This window comes from Coffea eugenioides, chromosome 2, assembly GCF_003713205.1.
Source record: "Coffea eugenioides isolate CCC68of chromosome 2, Ceug_1.0, whole genome shotgun sequence".
Taxonomy (NCBI): domain Eukaryota; kingdom Viridiplantae; phylum Streptophyta; class Magnoliopsida; order Gentianales; family Rubiaceae; genus Coffea; species Coffea eugenioides.
This window is the reverse complement of record NC_040036.1, coordinates 19447362-19471836: the sequence shown is the minus strand read 5'-3', so window position 1 is coordinate 19471836 and position 24475 is coordinate 19447362. Positions and strand designations below refer to the sequence as shown.

The window sequence follows — 24475 nt, the reverse complement described above, 5'->3', positions numbered from 1 at the left end:
GATTATCGGTGAAGGAGTTTAGCAATGCCCAGCTCCGGTCGGCGGGGCTGATTCGAGCAGAGGTGAACGACCCTGCACCTGACCTCCGACCCCTCACCCCCGAGGAGCTAACAGCTTGTAATCCCTTTGATCTTCTTTTTCTTCCTCTTTTTCCTTTTTTCTTGCCGCACGAACTGACTTCTTTCTTTGTTCTCAGTGAAGAGGTTCTCTCAGCTATTGAGCATAGGAGGGACAGGCAGCTCGCGCACACCTACTACGGTGCCCTCCTCTGCTCCTGGCGACGTGGCTCTCCCCCACCAGAGCCTATTCCTCAGACTGCAGCCCAGTCTACCCCAGTGGAGGAACCCAAAAAGAATAGGAGAAAGACGACCGCCAAGAAAGCCAGGACCGAGGCGGCTTCCTCCGCTGTCCCAACACCACAAACATCTCCTGCTGATGCTTCCGCAGAGCACTATGGGGTCAACTCGGCCGAGCTGCAGGCCACATCAGAGTCGCCCCCTTCTATGTGGCGAGCGAGGAATATAATTCCCCTCAAGCCTCCCACCGAGCTGAGCACACACCCCCACCCCCTCCATTTTTGCCCGAAGTGGGGGCTGTCAATGAACGACCGAGCTCAGTTTCCAGAGGCTGCTCGAGAACTCGTCAAGGGTTCGGTGCTCCCTCGCGATCATCATTTCATACAGCTCGCCTCTACTTCTGAGCTGTTAGAGCACTACTACCTGAGTGCAGCTCAGGTAATTCCTCCACCATTAAATCTCTTAGCAAAGTTTCTTTAATATGTAGACCTTCACTGGTTTGGTCTAGCAGCTCAACGTCGCAGGTGTCGAGCTGGCTCAGCGGTACGAGAACATGGGGGAAAATCTCTCCCAAGCCGATGCTGCCAAGAGTAGGCTGGCCAGTCAGCTCGAAGCAGCAGAGGCGGAGCTGGAAGCCACGAAGAAACAGCTCGCCGACTCTCAGGCCTCCTCTGAACTGGAGAAGAAGAAGATCGCCGAACTGACCGCACAGCTGGAGGCCGAGCAGAGGAAGTCGGCCGAACTAATAGAGACAGGGAGGACGGAAGGACGCCAGCTGGGCGTCCAAGAGTTTTAGAGGTTTGACGCCTTCATGAACGACCTGACTATCCTGAATGGCCCCGTCCTGCAGCTTGGTTATACCAAAGCCATGGCAGGTGTTCAGTCCCTGAACCTGCCGGGCTTTGACCTCGGCCAATGGCCGGACTACAGCCCTCAAGTCGTCCATCAAATTGACAGGCTTGTCGCAGGCTACTCCCATGGGCGCGACCTGGCTGCCTTGGTTGCCGACACAACTCTTCCCGCGACCTCTCCCGAGCCCGAGCAAGAGCAACAAGGGGAGAACTAAAAAGATTGTACTTTGGATAGGTTGATTAGGCTAGAGCAGGACCCGAGCTGGCCAGCTCGTTTTTGTATGGCCCCCCCTATGTATGTCCCTTTAAAATGGAATAGATAGCCACCTTTTTATCCACCTTGTAAAATCTCAATACTCAAATCTTAATACATTTATAATCCTCCGTACTGAACTAATGAAGTGAAGAGCGGACCTGTCCAGCTGACTACTTCAGCTCGGGCAGGCTACTAAAGAAAAGGCCTCAAAATTGAGTTGTGCCAACCCAGGCCGAGCTAAATAAAGTGAACTAATAAAGTGAGCTAATAAAATATAGAACAGACCTGTCCAGCTGACCACTTCAGCTCGGGCAGGATACTAAAGAAAAAGCCTTAGATTTGAGTTGTGCCAGGTACGCAGGACTTCGCTTCCATCCAGGCAAGCTAGCTTACAATAACCTGCCCAGTCAGCTTCTTTTACCACGTAGGGACCTTCCCAGTTTGGGTCTAACTTACCCGTGCCCACAGCTCGGCTAACGGAGTTCTTGCGTAACACCAGGTCTCCTGGTTTGAAGGAAAGGTGCCTTACCCTAGCATTGTAGTAGCGTGCGACCTGGCCCTTATACTTAGCCATTCGTATAGCCGCCTCTTCCCTTCGGTGTTCGATCAGGTCCAAGTTAAGCCGCATCTCCTCCTCATTATTTTGAGCCACAAAGTGTTGCACCCTACCTGAGGGTACTCCGACCTCTGCTGGAATCACTGCTTCGGCCCCATATGTCAGGACAAAGGGGGTCTCTTGGGTGGCCGTCCGAGGTGTTGTCCGGTAGGCCCATAGTATGGTGGGTAGCTCCTCCAGCCAATTAGTTCGGGCAGACTCTAATCTTGTCCTCAGGGCGTGCAGGATGATTCTGTTAACATTCTCGACCTGCCCATTGGCTTGGAGATGCCCCACTGAGGTGAAGTGCTGCTGGATGCCGAGCTCGGTGCACCATTCCCGGAGAGATTGATCAGCGAACTGTCTGCCGTTGTCCGAGACGAGAGCCCTCAGTATGCCGAATCGGCAGACTATGCTTTTCCAAAGGAATTTCTGGATCGACCTGCTGCTTATCGTGTTGAGGGGCTCGGCCTCCATCCACTTGGTGAAGTAATCAATGGCTATCACCAAGTGCTCACAGCCACCTAGAGCTCGGGGAAACGGCCCCAACAGGTCAATCCCCCACTGGAAGAATGGCCACGGGCTGCTGAGAGGAATCATTTCCTGAGTGGGAGTGTGATGGATTGGGGCATGTAGCTGGCAAGACCTACACCTGGCTACCAGCTCGGCTGAATCCCTAAAGATGGTGAGCCAATAGTACCCAGCCAACATTCCCTTCTTGGCCAATATTCTCGGGCCGACGTGGTTGCCGCAGATGCCTTCATGCAGCTCTCGTAAAACATAGCTACCTTCCTCAGGCGTTACGCACCTCAACCAAGGCTGCAAGTAAGATTTCCTGTACAAAACTCCATGTGTGAGTGACGATTACTTCGTGACTGAATGAGATTTTGCGGCCTCTGTCCTGCTCTGCGGAAGCTCCCTTACACCAGATACTGAATATAGTTATCCATCCAAAGCTCACTATCTGAATAACTGCAGCGCTTACCGTTTTTTCATGAGGCCCGACTTCTGACGACCTCCACCAGTATTTCCCGACCTGAGAAGCCAGTTGAGGTGGAGGCTAGTTTAGACAGGGCGTCGGCTCTCTTGTTCTGGCTCCGCGGAATCTGTTCGAGCGCGAACTGCTCGAACTGACCCTTCAGTTCACACGTTTTGGCCACGTACTTTCTTAGTGACCCTTCTTTGACCTCGTAACTCCCCCCTACTTGGTTCACTATCAGCTGTGAATCACTATAGACTTTTATCGATCTGGCCCCTAACCTCCGGGCCATCTCCATCCCCGCAATCAGAGCCTCGTACTCTGACTCGTTGTTAGAGGCTCTAAAGTCGAACCTTAGAGCATAGGGCAGCTCTTCCCCAGTGGGGCTAATTAAGAAGAGCCATGCACCACATCCTTCCTTACTTGATGCGCCATCCACGTACAATGTCCAGGTGGGATCTGCAGCATCTGTATCCTTCCCAGCCTGGGCAGTATCCCTGGCCAGGTCTGCCTTGACCGCTTTTCCAGGATGCATGGCCTCGACAGCATCTACGGCCCGCCCGACCTTAGCTGCCTCCTCGGTCTCTCCGACCTTGGCAGTTCCTTGGGCCTGCTCGGCCTCAGCTGCTTCTCCGGCCTGTCTGTCCTTGGCAGCTTCTTTGACCTGCTGGGCCTCAGCTGCTTCTTCGGACGGTCCGTCCTCCGCTACCTGTATGGCCTGGATGACCTCAGCAGCATCTCCGCCCTGTGAGACCTCTACTGCTTCTCGGGTCTGGGTGGCCTTGGTAGTCTTTGGGGTCTGGAAGGGCTTGGCTGCTTGTCCGGCGTGCGCATTTTTAGCATCTTCTCCATCCTTCCTGGCCTGTATGTCCCTGGCCTGATCGACCTCCGCTTCGGGCGATCCAAAAGAAACGCCATCCGCTATGAAGTCCGCCAAGGCTTGGGCTTTGATGGCCGTCCTGGGCCGATATCCCAGGTCGTACTCCGACAATTCCACAGCCCACTTCACCATTCGACCCGAGGACTCGGGTTTGGAAACGATCTGCTTCAGGGGCTGGTCCGTCATGACTACTACGGGGTGAGCTTGGAAGTACGTCCTGAGCTTCCGAGCTGCGTGTACTAATGCCAAAACATATCGCTCTACCGCCGAGTACCTTGCCTCGGCCCCCTGCAGGGCGCGGCTAACATAGTATACGGGTTTCTGCACCTTGTCCTCCTCTCGCACCAGCACCGCGCTAATAGCCCCCTCACCCGCAGCCAAGTAGATGAACAGGGTCTCCCCCAACTCGGGAGATGTCAGAGCTGGCAATCGAGCGAGTGGGCTTTCAGCTCATCGAAAGCCTTCTGGCACTCCAGACTCCACTCGAACTGTCGACCTCCTTTCAGGGCTTTGAAGAAAAGCGACCCCCGAACTGCCGATTTGGACAGGAACCTGTTCAAGGCTGCCATCCTCCCTGTTAGACGTTGCACATCCTTAATATTCCGGGGTGGAGCCATGTCCATGATAGACTTGATCTTGTCCGGGTTAGCTCTCACCCCTTCTTTAGAAATCATGTAGCCCAGGAACTTTCCCGACCTGACCCCAAAAGTACACTTCTTGGGGTTTAGCCGCATTCGTGAGCTCCGAAGGACCTCGAAAATTTCCCTCAGGTCGGAGATGAACTGCTCCTGGGTTCGACTTTTCACTAGCATATCGTCCACATAGACCTCCAGGTTTCGACTGATCTGGTTGTTGAATAACTTGTTTACCAACCTCTGATAGGTCGCGCCCGCATTCTTTAGGCCGAATGGCATGGTGACGTAACAATAGGTCCCGTCCTCAGTGATAAACGAGGTCTTTTCCTGATCCTCCTCATCCAGGGCTATCTGATGGTACCCCTTGAAGGCGTCCAAGAAACAGAAGATCTCATAGCCAGCTGTTGAGTCCACGAGCTGGTCAATCCGTGGAAGTGGGTAACAGTCCTTCGGGCAAGCCTTATTTAAGTCAGTGAAATCCACACACATCCTTTAAGCTTTCTTCTCCTTCTTGACCAGCACCGGGTTGGCTAGCCAGGTAGGATAGTAGACTTCCTTAATGATCTTAGCCTCCAGCAACTTACCCACCTCGCTCTTGACGACCTCCTTTCGCTCAGAAGCGAAGTTCCTTTTCTTCTGCTTCACAGGCCGGACGTTGGGGTCCACATGTAGCCTATGGACTGCCAGTTCGGTGGGGATTCCTGGCATGTCATCAGCACTCCAAGCAAAAATCTCAGCGTATTCCTCCAGGAGAGATTCCAAAGAACTCCTGACCAGCTCGCCCAGGCCGGTGCCGACCTTCACTGTGCGCTCGGGTCGGTCGGGCTGGACGGGCAGCTCGACTAACCTCTCGTCTGTCTCCAATCTTTCCCCTTTCTCCAGGGGCTCCCAGGACTCTAAACAAATTGTCTGAGTTACCAATTTCTCTTTGCCCTTGAGGGTAGCAATATAACACGCCCTCGCCACCTCCGGATCTCCCAGCACCTCAGCCACCCCAGCAGAAGTAGGAAACTTCATACTGAGGTGCAAGGTGGAGCAAATAGCTCGGAGGGCATTCAGCGTGGGCCGTCCCAGAATCATGTTGTAGGACGACGGCTCCTTAACCACCGCGAAGTTTACCGTGATCGTTCGGCACTTCGGGGACACCCCCACCGTAACCATGAGAGTGATCATTCCTTCCGGCCTCACGGGAGGACCTGCAAAACCGATCAACGGAGTTCGAACCGGTACGAGCTGTCTATCCTCCAGCTACAGCTCCTTAAAGGTCTTGTAATACAGCACGTCTATGGCACTTCCGTTGTCTATGTATACCTTCTTCACCTTGAAATTACAGGTGATGACTTCTATCACAATGGCTTCATGGTTATTGGAGGCCAAAGGGACTGCGTCTTCGGGTCCATAGATTATTTCCTCATACATCTTCAATCGCTTGGCCGAGCTCTCCCCCGTGGGAGGGGGGCGATTGTGCCGCCGAGCTGTATGGCTATCCCCGCCAGCAGGTCCTCCGGCAATAGTGTTAATCACCCCCGCCAGATTCTGTGTTTCCTACTCGGGAGTTCGGCCACGAGGCCCCTGATGCCGGTCCCGGAGGTAGCCCGGACGTTCCGACCTGGGTCTTCCTCGTTGCTGGTCAGCTCGTTCCTCTCGTATGAACTGCCCAAGATGGCCTCGTTTGATCAGTTTCTCAATGTCTTTCTTGAGGTGACGGCAGTCCTCTGTATCGTGCCCCACATCTCGATGATAAGCGCAATACAGACCTTGGTCCCGTCTGCTTTTATCCCCGGCCAAAGGCCGAGGAGGTCGGGAGAGGCCCTCCTGTTCCATCACTGCAAGCACTCGAGCTCGGGGTGCCGTGAGGCTAGTCCAGGACTTGTCTCCTCCCATTGGGCGGCTCCTGGGGAGGCGGTCATAAGCGCTCTTCCTTCCCTGGCCAGGCCGTGCATCCACCTGGTCGGCGCCCCTCCTGCGCCTGTCATCTCTCAATCTTTCTTGTGCACTCTTAAGGCGATTGGCTTCCTCCGCGTTGGCCTTCTCGTGGGCTCGGTCTAGCATTTCCCGAACTAAATTGGGAGGTCTCTCCACGAGCTCGGTGTAAAGCTTTTGCTTGAGCAGCCCATTGATGAAGGCGGCCATGACCACCTTGTCGTCGCGGTCTCGAACCTGAAGGGACTCGTTATTGAAGCGCACCATGTACTCGCGCAAGGACTCCTCTGGCTTCTGTTGGATAGTCATAAGGTGGGCGGTGCTTTTAAAGTAGGCTCTTGAAGAAACGAACTGTGCTGAGAACAGTCGTGCGAGCTGGATAAAAGACCGGATCGACCTGGGAGGAAGTCCCTGGAACCACTGCCTGGCCCTTCCCTCTAGGAACATCGGGAAGGTCTTGCACCTGACCGCATCCGCGGCCGTTTGTAGGCGCATCTGCGTCATGAACACGAACAGGTGGTCTTCCGGATCCGTGGTGGCATCGTAAGATTTCATGTTTGGAATTTTGAACTTTGCGGGCAGTTGGTAGTCCTCAATATCGACCGTGAAGGGGGAAGCAATGTGCCTGTCCGCCTCAGGGTCCAGCAGTAGGTCCAGCTCGTCCTGCACCTGTTGTCGCTCCTTCAGGGGGAGAGCCTCCGGACGGGCTCCGGGTGTTCAGTTCGGGAGTTCTTGTGCGAGGGTTCTACGACCTCGACCTGCTCACGCGTGAGTTCCCGGCGCGCCCGCTTGGCCCCGGGCTCGGGACTCCCGGTTCGGGACTCTGACAGGTCGGCTTCCTGGACCTTAGGTTCTTTATTCAGATGACCTTCCGACTGCCCTTTGAGGTAGTTCATGATAGCCTCAAAGGTGGGCAGGTTTTCCGCCACCGTCTGAACCAGCTGTTCAGGCGGGATTCGTGAGGGCCCCGCCCCTCCTTCTCCAGGTGTTGGACCTCGAGCGGAGTTTTGGGGGCCACTTCGCTCGGTTCCCTTGGATCCGCCAGCGTTCCTCTGCGACCTAGTCTTCGGCATGTTTTTCGCGAAAAAAGAGAATACGTGTTCCCACGGACGGCGCCAATTGATGCAACTGTCAAAAATCGGACCCGAGCCGAGCTGTGACGAGCCGGACTGTTCAGGTGCAGCCGACCTGTGCGGGCGAATCGAACTAGGGGTCCTGAAAAGAGAGAACGGAGGCGGGACTGATGTCCCCAGAATAGCTCCGACGGTCAAGTCAGTTTAGCCTCAGAATAGAGTAGTAGTAGAGAATACTTGTGTGCGTACCTTGCGTAGTCTTAGTAGTGTAGTATATATAGGACCGGGTGAGTTATAGTTTCCTTATGGGAGTCAAAGCCCCCTTAGGGTTCGGAGTCTTCCTAGGGTTTTATGCGGCGGCCCCAAAATGTTCGGAGACGGCGGCCCATCAAGCCCGCCACAAGAGGCCACTGACACGGCCGAGCTGGCTCCCTCATGCCGAGCTGGCCCTTGCCAGCCTCGAGGTATCTACCGCCGACCTGCTACGTGCAGTCTGCCGATCTGACACGTGTCATACGTGGATTTGCCCCACTACACTATTGTTTAGCAATTCTTAACGACTAAAACTTTAAGTGGATTGGACGGAAGACACTGGAGGAACTTTGCATAAGGGAACTGCCAGAACAAGAGAGGATGAAGAAATTAAGAGACTGTTGGCAGAACTGGAGGACGGCTGGCAATGGAGCATTCTGGAGAAATACTTTAAAAAGAGGAAGAGCTGCTGAAGTCAAGGGAGGATGCACTGATCTGGGGGCAGGAAAATATCGGTAGGTTTACAAATTGGCAATGCTTGTTATGGCTGACCAGACAAGGGAAACTACTTACACATGGAGAAATATGCAGACGTCACCTGCTGTCCTATTTGCCGCAATTCTTTGGAAACAGCATTGCATGCCATTAGAGACTGTGCATGGGTGGAGCAAATCTGGAAAGCTCCGGTGAAGCAGAATCAATGGCAGAAATTCAAAAGCGTACCTCTTAGAGAGTGGATTGACTAGAATCCGAAGGAAAAAAAATGTAGGCAAAGGATCCCTGTTGTTGGCAGTTACCCTTTCAGTTAGTGGTTCATCATGCATGGCTTGCTAGGAATGAGATTAACGCAGGGGAGGAACCTTAAAGATCAAAGTACCTCTGGCCTGGATTGTTCAGCAGGTGGTCAAGGCTCAGGAGGTGGTAAAAAAGGGATGCAACCCCAGGAGAGCTGAGTTTAGATACGTCAACTGGCCCAAACCCCCACTAGGGTGGATGAAGATAAATGTGGATGGGTCTCTACAGGGAATCCCGGCAGCTGTAGGAGCAGGGGGGCTCATAAGGGAGGACAGAGGAACATGGAAAAAAGGATTCTGTGTGTTATCCTGGGAGAGGCAGCTAATGTCTTAGCTGAGCTGTGGGACATGCTGCATGGGTTAGGATTAGCATGGAAGGAAGGGTATAGAAAGGTGATACTGGAATCAGATTCACTGACAGGCATAAATCTGGTCAAGAAGGAGCTGAGGAGAGTCCACATTGCAGTATTATCTACAGGATATGGCAATGGATGGGCAAAGAATGGGAGTGTAGCTTGACCCACACCTGGAGAGAAGGAAATGTGCGCGCAGTGCACATTGCAAAATGGAGCCACTAACAATTCTCAATGGGCCACTAGATTTCAGTAGAGGAAGTTTATGTAGTGATGTAAGGGGGGTCTCACCCCACGTTAGTTGTTGTGTACTGGGCCTTTGACACTCCAATGCACCCAAAAGAAAAAAATCATTGAAAAGTAACCGAGTCATTGAGCTAAACACTAGTTGGCATTAAAAAAGAGAGAGCAAGAGAGAGAGCTAAATACATATCAGACTATTAGTTCCCTTCTTAATTTAACTTTAATCAAACAACACAAAAGTCACAACTGTCCAATATATATATATATATATACACATACATCAAAGTAGCTATTTTAATCACAATTTTTCTCATTCCTACATAACATGTCTAATTGAAAAGAATTAACGGGTTATAGGTTACCGATACTAATCCTATTCGGATTATATTATATGTTTAAAAATTATCTCTAATTTTAAAATAACTTTAAAAAATAACTAATCTTATTTTAATGATAGCTACTTTCTATCAAATTATTATAATGATTATATTATATGTTTAATATTATCTTTAATTTTAAAATAGTTTTTAAAAAATAACTAATTTTATCTTAATGATATCTGCTTTCTACCTAATTATTAAATACAAGTATAGTAAAACTTTTTTAAACCACAGTTATTGAAATCTTACATTCCCATAAATTATTTTCTTTCACCATTATAATCTTATCTTAATGATATCTGTTTTCTACCTAATTATTACATAGAAGTATAGTAAATCCTTTTTAAATCACAATTATTGAAATATTATATATCCCATAAATTACTTCCTTTCACCTCCATATCATTGATTAGTATTCAAATTGTTCATCATCTTTTCTCTTATTTTTTAGTTAATTTAGTGTAAAAAAAGAATTAGCTATTACACTTATAGATTTATCAATTTTATTAGAAACTAAATATTTATTGACGAAGAAAAAATGGATTGCTAGATCTTTTTCTACTTAATTAAATATGAATATACAGTTATAGGTGTGTGGTCATTATAAAAATTTAAATTACCTAAAAGAATATTTATAAAAAAAGAATATCCACCAATTTTTGATACGGGGTACATTATTTGATGTATACTATCATATTATAGTAAAAGTATGTAAACATATTTTTAAAATTAGTAAATAATCGAACATTTAATAAACATTAATTTTTTAATATTAACATGAATCAACATGTAGAATTGTTTTTAATTTTTATATTTAAGTTACTACTATTTGTATAAATTCACCATAAATAAAAAAAGTTTTTTAAAAATTAGTAAATAATTAATATTTAAAATGCATTAATTTTTTAAAATTAATATGAACAAACATGTAGAATTGTTGCTAATTTTTATATTTAAATTAATTATATTTACATAAATTCATAATAAATAAATAAATAAGACCATGCTAAAGCAGACAAAATTCTAGTTATAACTTATAAAGGATAGGTCTTCATCTGATTACTATGATCTCATCTGATGGCATGTTAACATTCTATCATTGCTTCTACTACCAAAATTGCTTATTTATTCGGTTTAATATTAACATAATCTTATCCCGATGCTTTGATTTCGATTATTCAACCACCATTTTGTAACTTTTTTGTTAGGCAACTACAAAAATGTCAAAGAGTACAGGTGACCGAGAAGTACAGTGATCTGATTTCGACTATTCAACCACCGTTTTGTAACCATTTTGTTAGGCAGCCACTTGAATATTTTGTTTGGCAACTACAAAAATGCCCTTCAAAAAAAGGGCAAAAGGCGAACTACAAAATTGTCAAGAGTATAGGCGACTAAGGAGTACAACCTTAGAGTACATCCCTGGCTGGAATATGTTCTACTCTTTCAGATTCCTCTTTCTTTCAATAATCACATGCTTTTATGTTCTTGGACCAAGCTGCTCACAACTTCAGTACCCATGTAAACCACCATACGACAAGTACCAATTCTGCGACACATCTCATCCGATCAAAACCAGAGCAAAATCCCTTATCTCACTTCTCACTCTTGACGAAAAAATCCAGCAGCTTTCAGATAATGCAACACAAATTTCAAGACTTGGCATTCCGGCCTATGAATGGTGGTCTGAGTCCCTGCATGGAATCGCCACCAATGGACCTGGAATCAGCTTCAATGGCACAATTCAATCTGCTACAGGTTTCCCACAAGTCATTCTCACTGCTGCAGCATTTAATAGAACTTTATGGCGTGAGATTGCTAAGGCTGTTGCCGTTGAGGCTAGGGCTATGTACAATCTTGGACAAGCCGGGCTGACATTTTTTGCACCTAATATTAATATTTTTAGGGACCCCAGATGGGGAAGAGGCCAGGAGACTCCAGGGGAGGACCCTATGGTGACTTCTGCTTATGCAATTGAGTATGTGAGAGGGTTCCAAGGTCAGAATCAAAGAGGGAGTAAGCACCCTTACAGGGAGAGGAGGTTCTTGAATGATGATGATCAGAGGAGTGGTAGTTTGATGTTGTCTGCTTGTTGTAAGCATTATACAGCTTATGATTTGGAGAAGTGGGGTGGGCATACCCGATATGACTTCGATGCTAAGGTGAACTTTGAAAACTTTTTATTGTTTCCTTTCTTGAATAGAATGATAATTTTGTGCTGTGAAATATAATCTTGTATGTGTGTGCGTTTTTTATTTTTATTTTTTTCTGTTCATAGGAAACTCGTAGCTGTACCAAATGAAGGACTCATAATTGAAAAGGAAAAAGCATTATGTATTTCGTTAACTCTAGCTGTTCATGGATAAATGATTTTACCATTAAAAATCAAGTTCATGACAAAAGATTAAATCTTGATCCAGGAAAATAAACAATTCTTGTTTCTGGTTTAGTTACCATACTGGGAGCGCTGTTAACTTTAAGTATCTTTTATTCATATGCCATTAACTGTATATTTGGCAGTTGTATTGAACTTATTCATTGACATCATTTTAGTCATTGAATTGGTTAGCAAAAAGACAGAAATTTGTCTTCGATGATGCAATTCTGGTGCAAGTTTAAGCCTTTAAGGTCTGTGTAGAGAAAACATGATATGCCATTGGTGTAGGTACATTTCAGCAGGGATCTGATGCTTTGAAAATTATTGAGATGATAATGACTTGAGCTAATTGTGTTTCCACTTGAGCATTTTACTGATTTTCTATCATCATTTTCAGGTTACAAAGCAGGACATGGAGGATACATATCAACCACCATTTAAAAGTTGTATTGTGCAGGGCAGAGCTAGCTGCTTGATGTGTTCATACAATAGAGTAAATGGAATACCTGCATGTGCTGACCGGGATTTGTTGCACAAAGCCAGAAAAGACTGGGGATTCAAAGGGTGACTATTCTCCTTCTTTTATGATAGACATATTTTCTTCAGCTGACATGGATGTGCAAGGACTCATGTTCTGATCCCCTTAATGGCTAACAACAGATATATCACCTCTGACTGTGATGCTGTGGCTACGATATTTGAGAATAACAATTTCACTAAAACTAAGGAGGAAGCAGTTGCTGTTGCTCTAAAAGCAGGTTTGAAATATTTCTCATCTTAACTAAACCTGCTAATGTCTACCAGATTTATCAACCTCTGTTTTCATTAGGTACGGATATCAACTGTGGAACCTATATGCTGCGACACATGAAATCTGCAATTGATCAGGGGAAGGTGTTAGAAGAAGACATAGACCGAGCTCTCTTCAATCTATTTTCGGTTTTACTGCAGCTTGGACTCTTTGATGGAAACCCTGCAAGATGTCAATTTGGAAATTTGGGATCTCAAAATGTATGTTCATCTGAGCACAAAACATTGGCACTTGAAGCAGCAATGCAGGGTATTGTACTTCTCAAAAATAACCAGAAGTTCCTGCCTTGGAACAAGAATGACGTATCTTCAGTAGCTATAATCGGTCCAATGGCAAACACTACGAACATTGGCGGTGACTATACAGGTTTGATTATCCATGTACAAGAGATGTTACCATATTGATCAGTTTTCTTGTAGTTTTTGCACAGAATTTTTCTGTTTGTAAACATGGTAAACGATTTGATTTGAGCTGACATTGAAAAAGAGAAATGGCTGGCATAGAAGAGTTGTGGAAGAATTATTTTAAGAATTCGTGCTCTCAGGATTATGATGATGACAGTGTTATGAACCTCTTCTAAAAGAAATTTTTGCTAACCCTGATGAACCATATTACAGTCTGCAATTACAGATGTTAAAATTTTCACTTAATCTGGTTTAGTAGAGTTCATAGCAATCCCTATTCAACCAAAAATATTAGAAACATTTAACTCCTCTTGCCCAGAAAATGATTTTAAAAAGTTTAATTTCTTATTACACCTTATTACTGTTTTCAGGATTTTCATGCAACCCCGAAAGCATTCTTCAAGGACTTAAAAACTATGTGAAAGACACATTTTATGCAGCAGGCTGCCAGGATGTTCCTTGCAATTCAACTGCTGGCATTCCAGAAGCTCTTTCTATTGCTAAAGAAGCTGAATATGTAATAGTAGTGGCTGGGCTGGACTTATCTCAAGAAACTGAGGACCTTGATCGATATAGTCTATTATTACCTGGTCATCAAATGGCTCTAATAAGGGCTGTGGCGTCTGTATCCAAGAAACCAGTGGTGCTAGTTCTTACTGGTGGTGGCCCTGTTGATGTATCATTTGCTGAAGGAGACCAACAAATAGCCAGCATTATTTGGATTGGGTACCCTGGAGAGACAGGTGGCAAAGCACTTTCGCAAATTCTTTTTGGAGAGTACAATCCTGGTGAGTATGATTCAGAAAGTACTTTTAGAGCGTGCATAATTGTGGACGATGTTCTTGTGCATCAATATGCTGCAAATTACATGTCATTTCTTGGAATGAACAAGGATGTTACTGCCAGAAATTTGATGAAATAGAAAACTGATTAGTCAGAAACATTACATGAATGATTACACTAACCACCTAAAGAAAGGGAACAGAGTTACTTTATGTAAAACAGCTTTCATGTATAAAGAAAAGATTAGAACAATAATCTAAGGCATGAATTATTGTTGTCTCTGAATCAAAAACAGGAGGTAGACTGCCTATGACTTGGTATCCCGAATCATTTACCAGCATACCAATGACTGACATGAGCATGAGAGCTGATCCTTCTCGTGGGTACCCTGGAAGAACGTATAGGTTTTACACTGGAGAGAGGGTATATGGGTTTGGACATGGACTAAGCTATACAAATTTCAATTACAAGATCTTATCAGCACCAGAAAGGCTGAGTCTATCCGGACAAGTTAAAGGGAAATCACGAAGATATATCCTTCAAGGGGGAGGCAATGGGCTTGACTACGTTCATGTTGATGATGTGGCATATTGTGATTCATTGAGATTCTACATGCAGATTTCCATCATTAATAATGGGGACATAGACGGAAGCCAGGTTGTGTTGCTATTTTCTCAAGTGCCAAAGTCTTTTACTGGTGCTCCGGAGAAACAAATCGTCGGATTTGATAGGGTCCATGCTTTAGCTTATAGATCTGTTGAAACGAGCATCTTGGTGGATCCTTGTGAACATCTTAGCATCGTCAATGAGCAAGGGAGAAAAATACTGCCTCTTGGTGATCATACTCTAATGGTGGAAGATTTAAAGCATACTTTGTCAATTGAGGCGTGATGGAACGGGAAGGTAACAGAAATTGCTGGCATTGCGGTCGAGTACATTTTCACTGCTAATTCGCCTCTGTTTTCGAGAACACAGAGGCTGTATGCTGATGGACAGATTCTGAGGACGTCAATAACTTGTACCATCCTTGAGAATTCAAAGGTCCATTTGGTCTATTTTGGTGTTGGGGGGAAAAAATTCCTTTCTGTTTGTCTTGTTAATTTTTTTTATGTATGAGAACTGAGAAGGCACTACTCCAAGTAATCTTGATGTGGAAACTTCTCTGCAATCTGCCTTAAACCAAGTAAAATCCTTGCAATTACGTTCCTATACCTTACTTTGATGAAGCGTTTCGTTCCAGGTATCCTGAAACGAGTCTGCCACCATGCATCAGTGCAGAATGTTAGAAGTCAAAGCAGCGCCACGGTTGGAGTAAATAATGTGCAGTAGTTACATTCTTGTTGATCGAAATGAGAGAGTCTCGAGTAAAAGCAGATAAGAAAATAACTCCACCAGCAAAAATCTCATCAGGTGCCTCGCGAGAAGCATCAAGCAAAAGAATATAACCCTTTTTGATAGTAGCTGGTCCAATTAAATTTCGTTATAAAAGAGGAACAGATTAAAGGCTTCCTTCTGCAGTTGCAATCACATTAATGCTAAACAGTTTGAAGCAACCAAATTTTGCACGGTGGATGTATGAGACACGTTCATTCCGTCCATCGCGTGCACAATTACAATATGATACACAAGGTTCAAACCATACGATCATGAAGTTTAGACGGAGCCCACATCGAGTGTTGGGGGGGGGGGGGTTTGGGTTAGTTTATAAGTCTCTGAGGAACCTCAAGAGTTGCCGGCTTTTGTGGTTTTTTCGGGGTTTAGGTTTGTAAAATGATCAAAAAGTCATCCTGGCTTTGGTAAAAAAGACAACTGCCTGTCCGGGGTTAGTGAGGTCTCTTTAGGTCTTAGTAGCAGCTGCCCTGCTTAAGGTAGTTATTCCACATCAAGTGTTGGTTGGGGGGGGGGGGTTTTTTGGGTTAGTTTATAAGTCTCCTGAGGAACCTCAAGAGTTGTCGGCTTTTTGTGATTTTCTCGGGGTTTAGGTTTGTAAAATGATCAAAAGTCATCCTGGCTTTGGTAAAAAATGAAGTTTAGACGGAGGGGGAAATAAATAAATAAACCAAATTTAAGTCATAAGTATCAAATAAAACACTGTATAAGCTTCAACGTGGAGGTCTATGTCCTATCTTTCTTTCTATCTTTTCTTTGGAAGATTTTGAGCAAAAGACAAAAAGGTAATTAGAAAAGGATAAAAGGGAATTTACACATTTCGGTGGCGGTGTGAGTGTGAGTGGCAAAGAGGCGTGAAAGGAGCCCCTCCGCCTCATGGGAGCGGAGGGAGGAGGATGAGGAGAAGTCGGAGCGGGAAGCGATGGGCAGCACAGCATCCGCATCAAGATGAGATTCAGAAGGAATTTATTTGGGCTTTTTTGGGCTGGGTTTTCTTGGAACCCAATAAGGATCAATGGCCATCAGTAACAGGCATTTCTTTGGGCCGGATACACCATCGGTAGACCAACTTGATTTGACACGTTTCCTAATTGCATCATCCATGGTTCAATGATCAGCTTTAGCGCTGCCATAGTCTGGTAGCTGGCTTCCGTTGAATGAGGATGTTTTTTCCTCCAACTTCATTAAGTTTGAGATTTTTTTTCTTTTTGAAATACTATTAATACAAAAAAGACAAATACGTTTATGGACACAAAAAAAAAAAAAAGGAAGAAGAAAGGTTTGAGGATGCAAGCACACACTTGGAAGTTGGAACATTATTGTTCCTTGGTTCCACCACACCACACCGTTTGACATTTTGACTCATTTATTTGGCGTTAGAGATAATTTTTCTTTATCTAGTTTAACCAATCACCAGATCAGACGAGATGAGATCAGGGGGCATGGGCGGGAAAGAAATCGAGGAGTCTCAAGAAACGGGGTCCGATTTCTTCTGTTAGAGAAGCTGGAGATGATGAAATAAATCAGTACGTACTACAGAATTCATAGCCAAACATAACAGATCAACTTCACTTGTGATGGCAAATTTTCTACCTACAAGACCATCATAAGTGGAAATATGCTAAAGGGGTTAGTTTTGAAGTTGCTACCTGCAAAAAGGGGTTAGTTTTGAAGTTGTCTCTCGTCGCTTGTAAATATGCCAAAACGCTCTACAAGACCATGATAATGATAGATAGTTGCCTACGCCAATTTGGTCATTTTGATCTTGTAAGCAATGCGGATATTTGATCATTGGTAAAGCGAAGAAGGTGGAATGAATATTCCCAAGTCAACCCAACATTCAATCCTAACTAACTCTTCACCAGTCAGTGATTGTCCCTCAAATAAACTCTCTCATGAACACTACTACTGCCTTCTTCTATAATTCCTACCGGTCTCATGATTCATGAACACTTCCCCCTGAGTCCAGCACAAATCCTAACTAAATCTCTCAACCGACACGGAAGAGCCCCCGTGTGGGACCTCCACTTTATCCTTAAAACTTTGGACGCTCCAGATTAAATCCTTACTCCTCAATACTTCTTCATCCCAATTCCCAAACACTTCCACCTATACCATCAAATCAAAATCTATTCGTAATTGGATCCCACACCGCCAATAATAAATGCAATCTCCAAGGGAAAGAAAACACCCTCCCAACCCAACACCTGCACTACAACTGCCACCATCCTCCTCCTCCTCCTCCTTCTTTCCATCATCACTTCACAACGGCCATGGAAACAAGAATCAAAGCTGATGGCGGAAACAAGGTGAAGTTAATGTGCAGTTACGGCGGGAAAATTCTGCCGAGGCCTCGGACTTGCAAACTTACCTATGTTGGCGGCGACACAAAGCTCCTGACCGTTGATCGAAACGCTAAATTCTCCGACATTGTCAAGAAGCTCAATTCTCTGTTCAATTTCAAAACCGACGATATCCTGATAAAGTATCAGTTGCCTGGAGAAGACCTCGACGTCTTGATATCTTTGACCGGCCATGATGATCTCGAGAACATGATGGTTGAATACGATCGTTTCCGTTTCCACAGGATTCCTTCTCCGCATAACAAACCAGTAAGGATACGCCTCTTTGTTTTCTCCTCCGCAAGGAACCCCGCGAATCCGACAGGTCATAAGTCCGGGTCGGGTGCCCCTTTGAATCCGGATTATCTCTTCGGGTTCGATAAGCACTGCGACTTCAACAGCACTACAACTGACATGCAAGCCAGTAACAGTGCCACAAAATCCACACACGACTTGGAGCCTTGGAAGATTCCCTGCACGGTTCATCCCAGGAAAATACCATCAAACAGCAGTCTGAACCCTAATTGTCATAATGGGAATGAGGTGCAGAAGGTAACAGCGCGTGATGGGCACGTGGCTGTTAGGGTAGCAAACCAGCTGCAATTATCAGCATACGGTTTTCCGGTGATAAGCGTTGGGTTGGAACAAGCACGGCAGCGAAGCAGAATATTAATGCCGGGAATGATGAAAGTGGGGATGATGAATGGTGATCGCCTGCAACAGCCTATATACAATTTTGTTCCGACGATGCCGTCGGTGCCGGAGTAGATGGACATAGTGGTGACTGCAGTAGATATGTCGTGTCACGATCCAAAGGTTACCACAAGACCCCGTTAACTTTTTTTTTTTCAATAATTTTTTGTTTAGTAGTTTTTTTGGACATGGAATGAGCAGATATGTAGTGATGAATGCGTGCATGTTGAACAGTTTTTTGGTAGCCTTAATTTTTCCCATTTGACAAAGTTTCGTACTACAAACTTTGTAATTGATTGATTCATGAACTGCTTTTATTAATGTGTATACCAGCTACATTAACGGGTTAGCAAATTGCAGTTTTACTATACCAAAGGATTTTGTAGTTAAGTAGCTCTCTGGTATAGCAGATGATCAAATTGTACTATTACTTTCCAGTTTCACCTTCTGAAGAACCCATTAGAAACTCCCGCGGACAAGTATGATTTTGGTTTTCCATAAATTTGGCCAACTTATAATTTGGTCTTCACATGAATAATTGTAAATTAAATGGATGATCACCTGCTGCTGCTCTATCATTGTAGTACTAGTTTGTATCTTTGGTCCCTTTTTTTTTTTTTTTTAAAAAAAAATATATGTTTCAGTTTGTTTGTACAGCAACCTACTCGTTATAAACAATGTAACGTCTTCTTAGTCAAGAAAATCGTCCTTGTGAGAAACTTTGAGTATGAACCTAGAAAGTATTGGTCCATCCAATATATATTTCGAGAACATAATCCTTTTGCGGTCGGTCGGTTGCTTGACTTCTTCAGTTTTTGTTTTATCTTTAATTTTTCCGTGCAAAGGAGGGGAAGGACTTAAGATCAGATGGATGAGGTCAGGAGATTTGAATCCAAAACCTCTAATTTCTAAAGTCTCAAACTTAGATTTGACTTCTTCAGTTTGTTTAAAGGTATAATTTTTCTTTTAATCATGTCAGTTTAGGCAGGTTCATGGTTGATTGATTTATTATGATATGACAGTATACCTCTTTCGAGATTTTGTACCCATAAGGATCGAGCAAGTTTGTAGGCTGTAAATGATACCTTTAAAAAGCTCTAAATGATTATCAGTTGTTCATTGGATTTGGCCATATAAACTTGTTTTTCGTTTGCAGATCGAGTCCAATTTTACAATCACGAGCCATTTCAAAAACCGATAAATCAAAAAAATGTTCACAGTACCAAGTAAATATCATGCCTCTTAGTCTCTCTGTGGTTTGCCAGGAAAGTTTTTCTGGTATCTTTATTTTGCTTTTCTTTATTCAATGGAAAACATCTAATGTTTCTTTACATTTGACAACAGTATGTTATTGCTAGCTAGTTTTCTAGTATACCATTTGGCACCGAAGGTCTTATGAGAAAAAAACGTCACGGGCTAAATAATCAAAGTCCTAATCTACAAGATGCAAAAGAACGTACTATAATCTTAATCTTTTACGTCTATCGACGAGAATCGCGTCCAACTCTTGCTCCGCGTATTCCATTCAACCATGCTCAAAATTTTGACCTCCTTTCCAACTAATCCAAATCCAATCCATAGTCCGCAAAATTTATCATGTTAAAAAAGTAATCGTGAACGTACTATTATGGATAAAATCCTTTTAGGCAGGAAACAGAAAAGAAAAAGGGAAAAAGAGGTCTAATAATAACTGTGAATGTACCATCACAACGCCTACACGCAATTGCCTGCTTGTTATGGCATTTCTACATTACTAATGGATAATTGTGTCACTATACAAACAGCTCATTAGTTTCTTTTACCATTTGCTTTGCTGGGTCTTGATCATAATACAAAAGCAAACTGTACCTAAACAGCATATAACGCAGTGATATGGGATTATGGGTTATGTTTGTCAACAACTCCACTATAGCAATCTAGGTCTAGCTAGCTACATGACGCAAGTAAAACAATAATAATGTATGTATATGAAAGGGCAGTCTTTTCAAGTGAAGTCTATACCTGCCGCATTCTCAAAGAAGAGCCTTCCACAATTTTGCAGTTCTTAATTCATAAACAGAATAAGTTTGAGGAAGCTTTTCAAAATTTGATTGAAGATTCATTTGGTCCACTGGATAGAATAAAAAGACTTTTCTCCATACATTCTTAGAATAACTGCACAAATGCTAGCCTGCTAGGCTTAGTGATTTTCATTCAATACATAGAAACATAAGCCCTTGTTTGGATTGCATTTTCTTGGATTTTTTGTAAAAAAATTATTGTAATTATTTGATGTATGTGAGGAAAAAAAGTAATAGAAAAATGTGATCATGGAAAACGACACAATTTTTCGTGAGAAAATGGCTATTCATTCAAATGGGGCCAAACGCGGTAAAAATACTAATCATTTCAAGTATCTACGTTCTTACCTAGTTGACATATAAAGGGACCAAAATTTTCAAAAAAAAAAAAAAAACTTAAAAAACCAACATCTATAATTTGCAACAATACAAACTTTCAGGACGAAAATTGTCTCTCTCAAAACTGAAAGGACTAAAATTGCAATTATCCCATCGGTGAGTGTAGCAACCGGAGCCCACGCTGTGAGAAGCGTGCATGCACCCTTACGGGTTCTGGGGCTTGGCAAGGCTGTCATCAAACTTTAGTGCAAATTTTCTTTGCTTTCCTTCTTTTGGGAACTCGAAAATTTGATTTTATTGCTTTCCCTTTTTGAGCAGGCCCATCTTACCCCTGTTACGAGGATCCGGAAAGAAAAATTCAATTTAATTTGAAGTTAGACGTGGTATGTTCTATTACTACTAGAATATAATTTAGATTTGCATGAGCTGCGATACAAAGGGTGAATGAATGAGAGAGTTAGTTGTCAGTACTATTCTTAAGCAGGTCTGGTTCATGTGCATCATCATAATTCCCTGCTTTATGTGCATCATTATCTGGGCAAATTTTGCATTAAATTCCCTGCATCGTTATCATGCAGAATTTGCGACAATTGTATTAAGTAGAGATTACTACTATTACAGTGACTAAATGCACGTATTTATCTGGAAAGATTTCGAATGGCCATAGCGGCTTCCAAACTCTAGAGGGCAGAGGCGAAAAGAAAAAAAATGTTACTAGCAAGATGGAATAAAATGATTGAAAAGATACGCAGGATGACAGGAAAAGTAAAAAGGAAATGAGAAAGAAAGAAAGAAAGAGCGGAGTCGGAGAAATCATTATTATGCGGTGACGGCTCAAATTGGCGGACGTATTTCTTCTATTGGTCATTGGTCCCACTCCCACCCTATTAATTATTTTCCGTAATTACCACTTTTCTTTTTACGTAATTACTTCTGCGCCAATACCCAATAATATTCTATAAATAAATACAAAATCGGGTTCACTGCTCGTTTCTTGGCCGAAGTTTTCAGTAGTAGTTTCTTGAAGAATCTTATATTATTCTTGGGAAATTGTCTTCATCATTGAAGCCTTAACTCAGAGATGAACGAACCACCAAAATATGCTTATCCTTATCCCTCTCAAGGTACTCCCAATCTTTCTCTCTTTGATCTCATCATCTTCTTTCACCCTGGAGAAAATTAAACCCTGTTTCATTTTTATGATGAACTTCCAGATTTCTTTTTCTTATACGTTTTAAGTATTTATTTGTCATTTTATGGGTTTCCCTGAGACCAAGACCAAGGTTTTTGTTTCATCGTTAACGCTTGCTTATCTATGATTTGATGTATAGGATATTACCAAGGGCCTCCGGTGATGGCACCCCCACAATATCAATATGCAGCACCTCCACCACCCAGAAGGTCACCTGGTTTTCTCGAGGGATGGTATGCTATATGAAAATTTCCCTTCTTTCTCTTTTTCGTGTTCCCTTTTCTACTAAATCTCTCTTTCTTTCTCTTTTTTCCCCCTCCGTGGGATATGTAAAGATTTAATTGTATAATCTTTGGGGATTTGGCAGTCTTGCGGCGTTGTGTTGCTGTTGTCTCATTGATGAGTGCTGCTGCGATCCCTCCATCATCTTCGTCAGCTGAGCTGATCCAATTTCTAGTGATGTTAATAATTTCGTGTCATCCTTTTCATGATAACTAGGTAAAAACCAAAACAGGCAGGATGATGATTTCAAGTTGTGTTTTTTTTTTTGGGGTTAGCTAGGTATTACTAAAGTGATGTTTGGTTGGAATCCTCGTGTAGTCTTGGACCCTTTGAAGCCAGCTTTCAGTCCATCATCATGGTTGATGGTTGATGGTTGGATGGATGTGTGGCTGGTGGTGATTCCATTTTAATTTAATTTCAGCGGATTTGACTGCTTATAAATCATCTCTCATTTCCTTCACTCTCTTTTTTTCTTCTTCTTCTTCTTCTTTTTGTCTTTTGAGAGTTCAAAGTTAGGATCCTTTTTCCCTTCTAATTTTCCGCGAGCTACGGTCGGACCATGCGCTGCTGATTAACGTCGTCATAATCTGACCACAATCCCAGATTAGTTCGTAATTGACAGCCCACTTACCAACAATACACTGCTGAAATTTGTACCCCGATATGGATTATGGTTTTGCCTCAAATCTTTTCTAACTTTAATTTTCGTTTAAATATTAATCTATGTGAACTAATAATGGTTTCTTTAACGTATGTCAAACATCTCCTGTTGTCCAAAAACAAATCAATAAACGTTTCTTGAATTGAGATAAAACGTTTCTTGGCACGGATGGGCACATTTGCTCTGTCTCATCTCTAGTTTGTTCAATAAAGAAGAAGACAAATCAAATCAAATTTCTCTCTTCAGCTGCAGTTCTTCTTCAAATGCCTCTTTCTTCTAGCACAGCGGGCGTGTGATGTCTGGGCACCGCTGGTCCCTGCTGCCGTTGAATTGCGAATAACATGACAAGAATTATGACGTCTAGATCAGGCTAATTGATAACTCATTCTATATATACTCCATATTCAAAACAGTAAGGAAAGAAATTATCCAGTAGATGAAACCCTCATAATTTTGTGCGTGCGCATTCATGATTTGTGAGGCAAAACACTGTACTAGTATACTATGCCCCGAGCATTATGGAAACAATTAACGGCTCGATCTATGTGTAAAGATGTGCTTGCTTTACAGGTCATTCTTCCACTGAATCTTGATCTTGGAGCTTCCTTCCTAAATCAAGCAAGTACATTGCCAGAAAGTTTTAGGCCTTGTTTTGTTTTCTATGTTAAGGGTCACATCCCACCCTAATTAGACACGGTAAAAGGTAAATGTACAGCAGCAACACCACTCGAAGTTGGTAATTAATTACCGCTAGTATAACGTACCAGCAAAAAAGGACTTGGACAATTCTTGAAGTAAGCTTTGAAGAGCATTATTATGTCTTTGGTCGAGAGAAATCCACGAAGTGTCGATTTTAAATTGATAATTGTGTTTGTGGTCTGTATTGTTATTACCTGGAGCTTCTTATCTTGTAGGTTGACTTGGTTAACAAATGTGATAGGAGAATGTAACTTCGGTCAATCAAAGCACTTGACAAATCAACATGTGATAGGCGTTTGAACTTAAGATCAACCTGATAAAGTTCTCCACACTTGATTTTGCTAATTTTGTGGACTACTCAAATTGACCTGACAAAAAGAAGATCAATTCTCACGGACAGACTTAAAGAAGGTTTAACTATGTGATATATCATGGGCACAAAAACTAAATATAGAGACCAAAAATTGCATGAATGTATGTTTTGACAGAAAATTTCTTTTTGTTACCCAATCATTTTTTTTATATTTTTAATTATATATATTTTACTTCACATACATAAGTCGTGTTACAAATAATAATACAGTATTTATTCTGAAAAAAAATTCTGATAATCTTCAATCAAACAAATAATATGGGTTTGTGGTACTTCACCTTCTTTGTGATCTGAAATACCCTACTCTCTAACTCTTATCACAGCTAGCCCATGGTGACTTTGAACTTGATGGGGGTCACAGCTATGAATCCGAACCCATTACAACCAGCCCGTGTTGAATGTCAAAAGATGGATCAACACTCTCTCAAGTGCATGCATATTTAATTACCGCCGGCCCATGTAACCAGCCCGCGTTGTTGTTATTGGTTGTTTTTTTTAAAAAAAAAAAATGGGAAGTGCAGTCTGCACAGCCCTTGTTGATTTTACACATACGGCTCAGT

General features: G+C 43.3%; 2 protein-coding genes and 1 long non-coding RNA gene across 4 annotated transcripts; all 3 read left to right on the top strand.

Moving 5' to 3' along the window:
• Window positions 1-10824: 10824 nt before the first annotated feature.
• LOC113764068 (probable beta-D-xylosidase 6) lies at window positions 10825-15098 on the top strand. Of its 2 annotated transcripts, XM_027308115.1 has the most exons (7): window positions 11203-11268; window positions 11417-11672; window positions 12285-12451; window positions 12548-12645; window positions 12717-13064; window positions 13474-13890; window positions 14181-15098. In XM_027308115.1, exons 2-7 carry the CDS (start codon window positions 11463-11465, stop codon window positions 14774-14776), a joined length of 1836 nt encoding a protein of 611 aa, XP_027163916.1. In that variant the 5' UTR covers window positions 11203-11268; window positions 11417-11462; the 3' UTR covers window positions 14777-15098. The 2 variants fall into 2 exon arrangements, with proteins under 2 accessions (XP_027163915.1, XP_027163916.1); XM_027308114.1 differs by having other exon boundaries at window positions 10825-11672.
• A 2449-nt stretch (window positions 15099-17547) lies between these two features.
• LOC113759026 lies at window positions 17548-18384 on the top strand. Its single transcript, XM_027301661.1, has one exon. It carries the CDS (start codon window positions 17548-17550, stop codon window positions 18382-18384), a length of 837 nt encoding a protein of 278 aa, XP_027157462.1.
• A 3307-nt stretch (window positions 18385-21691) lies between these two features.
• LOC113762604 lies at window positions 21692-22642 on the top strand. The gene is made up of 3 exons (XR_003467219.1): window positions 21692-21832; window positions 22040-22133; window positions 22268-22642. It is a non-coding gene; the product is annotated as an uncharacterized LOC113762604 (long non-coding RNA).
• Window positions 22643-24475: the final 1833 nt, after the last annotated feature.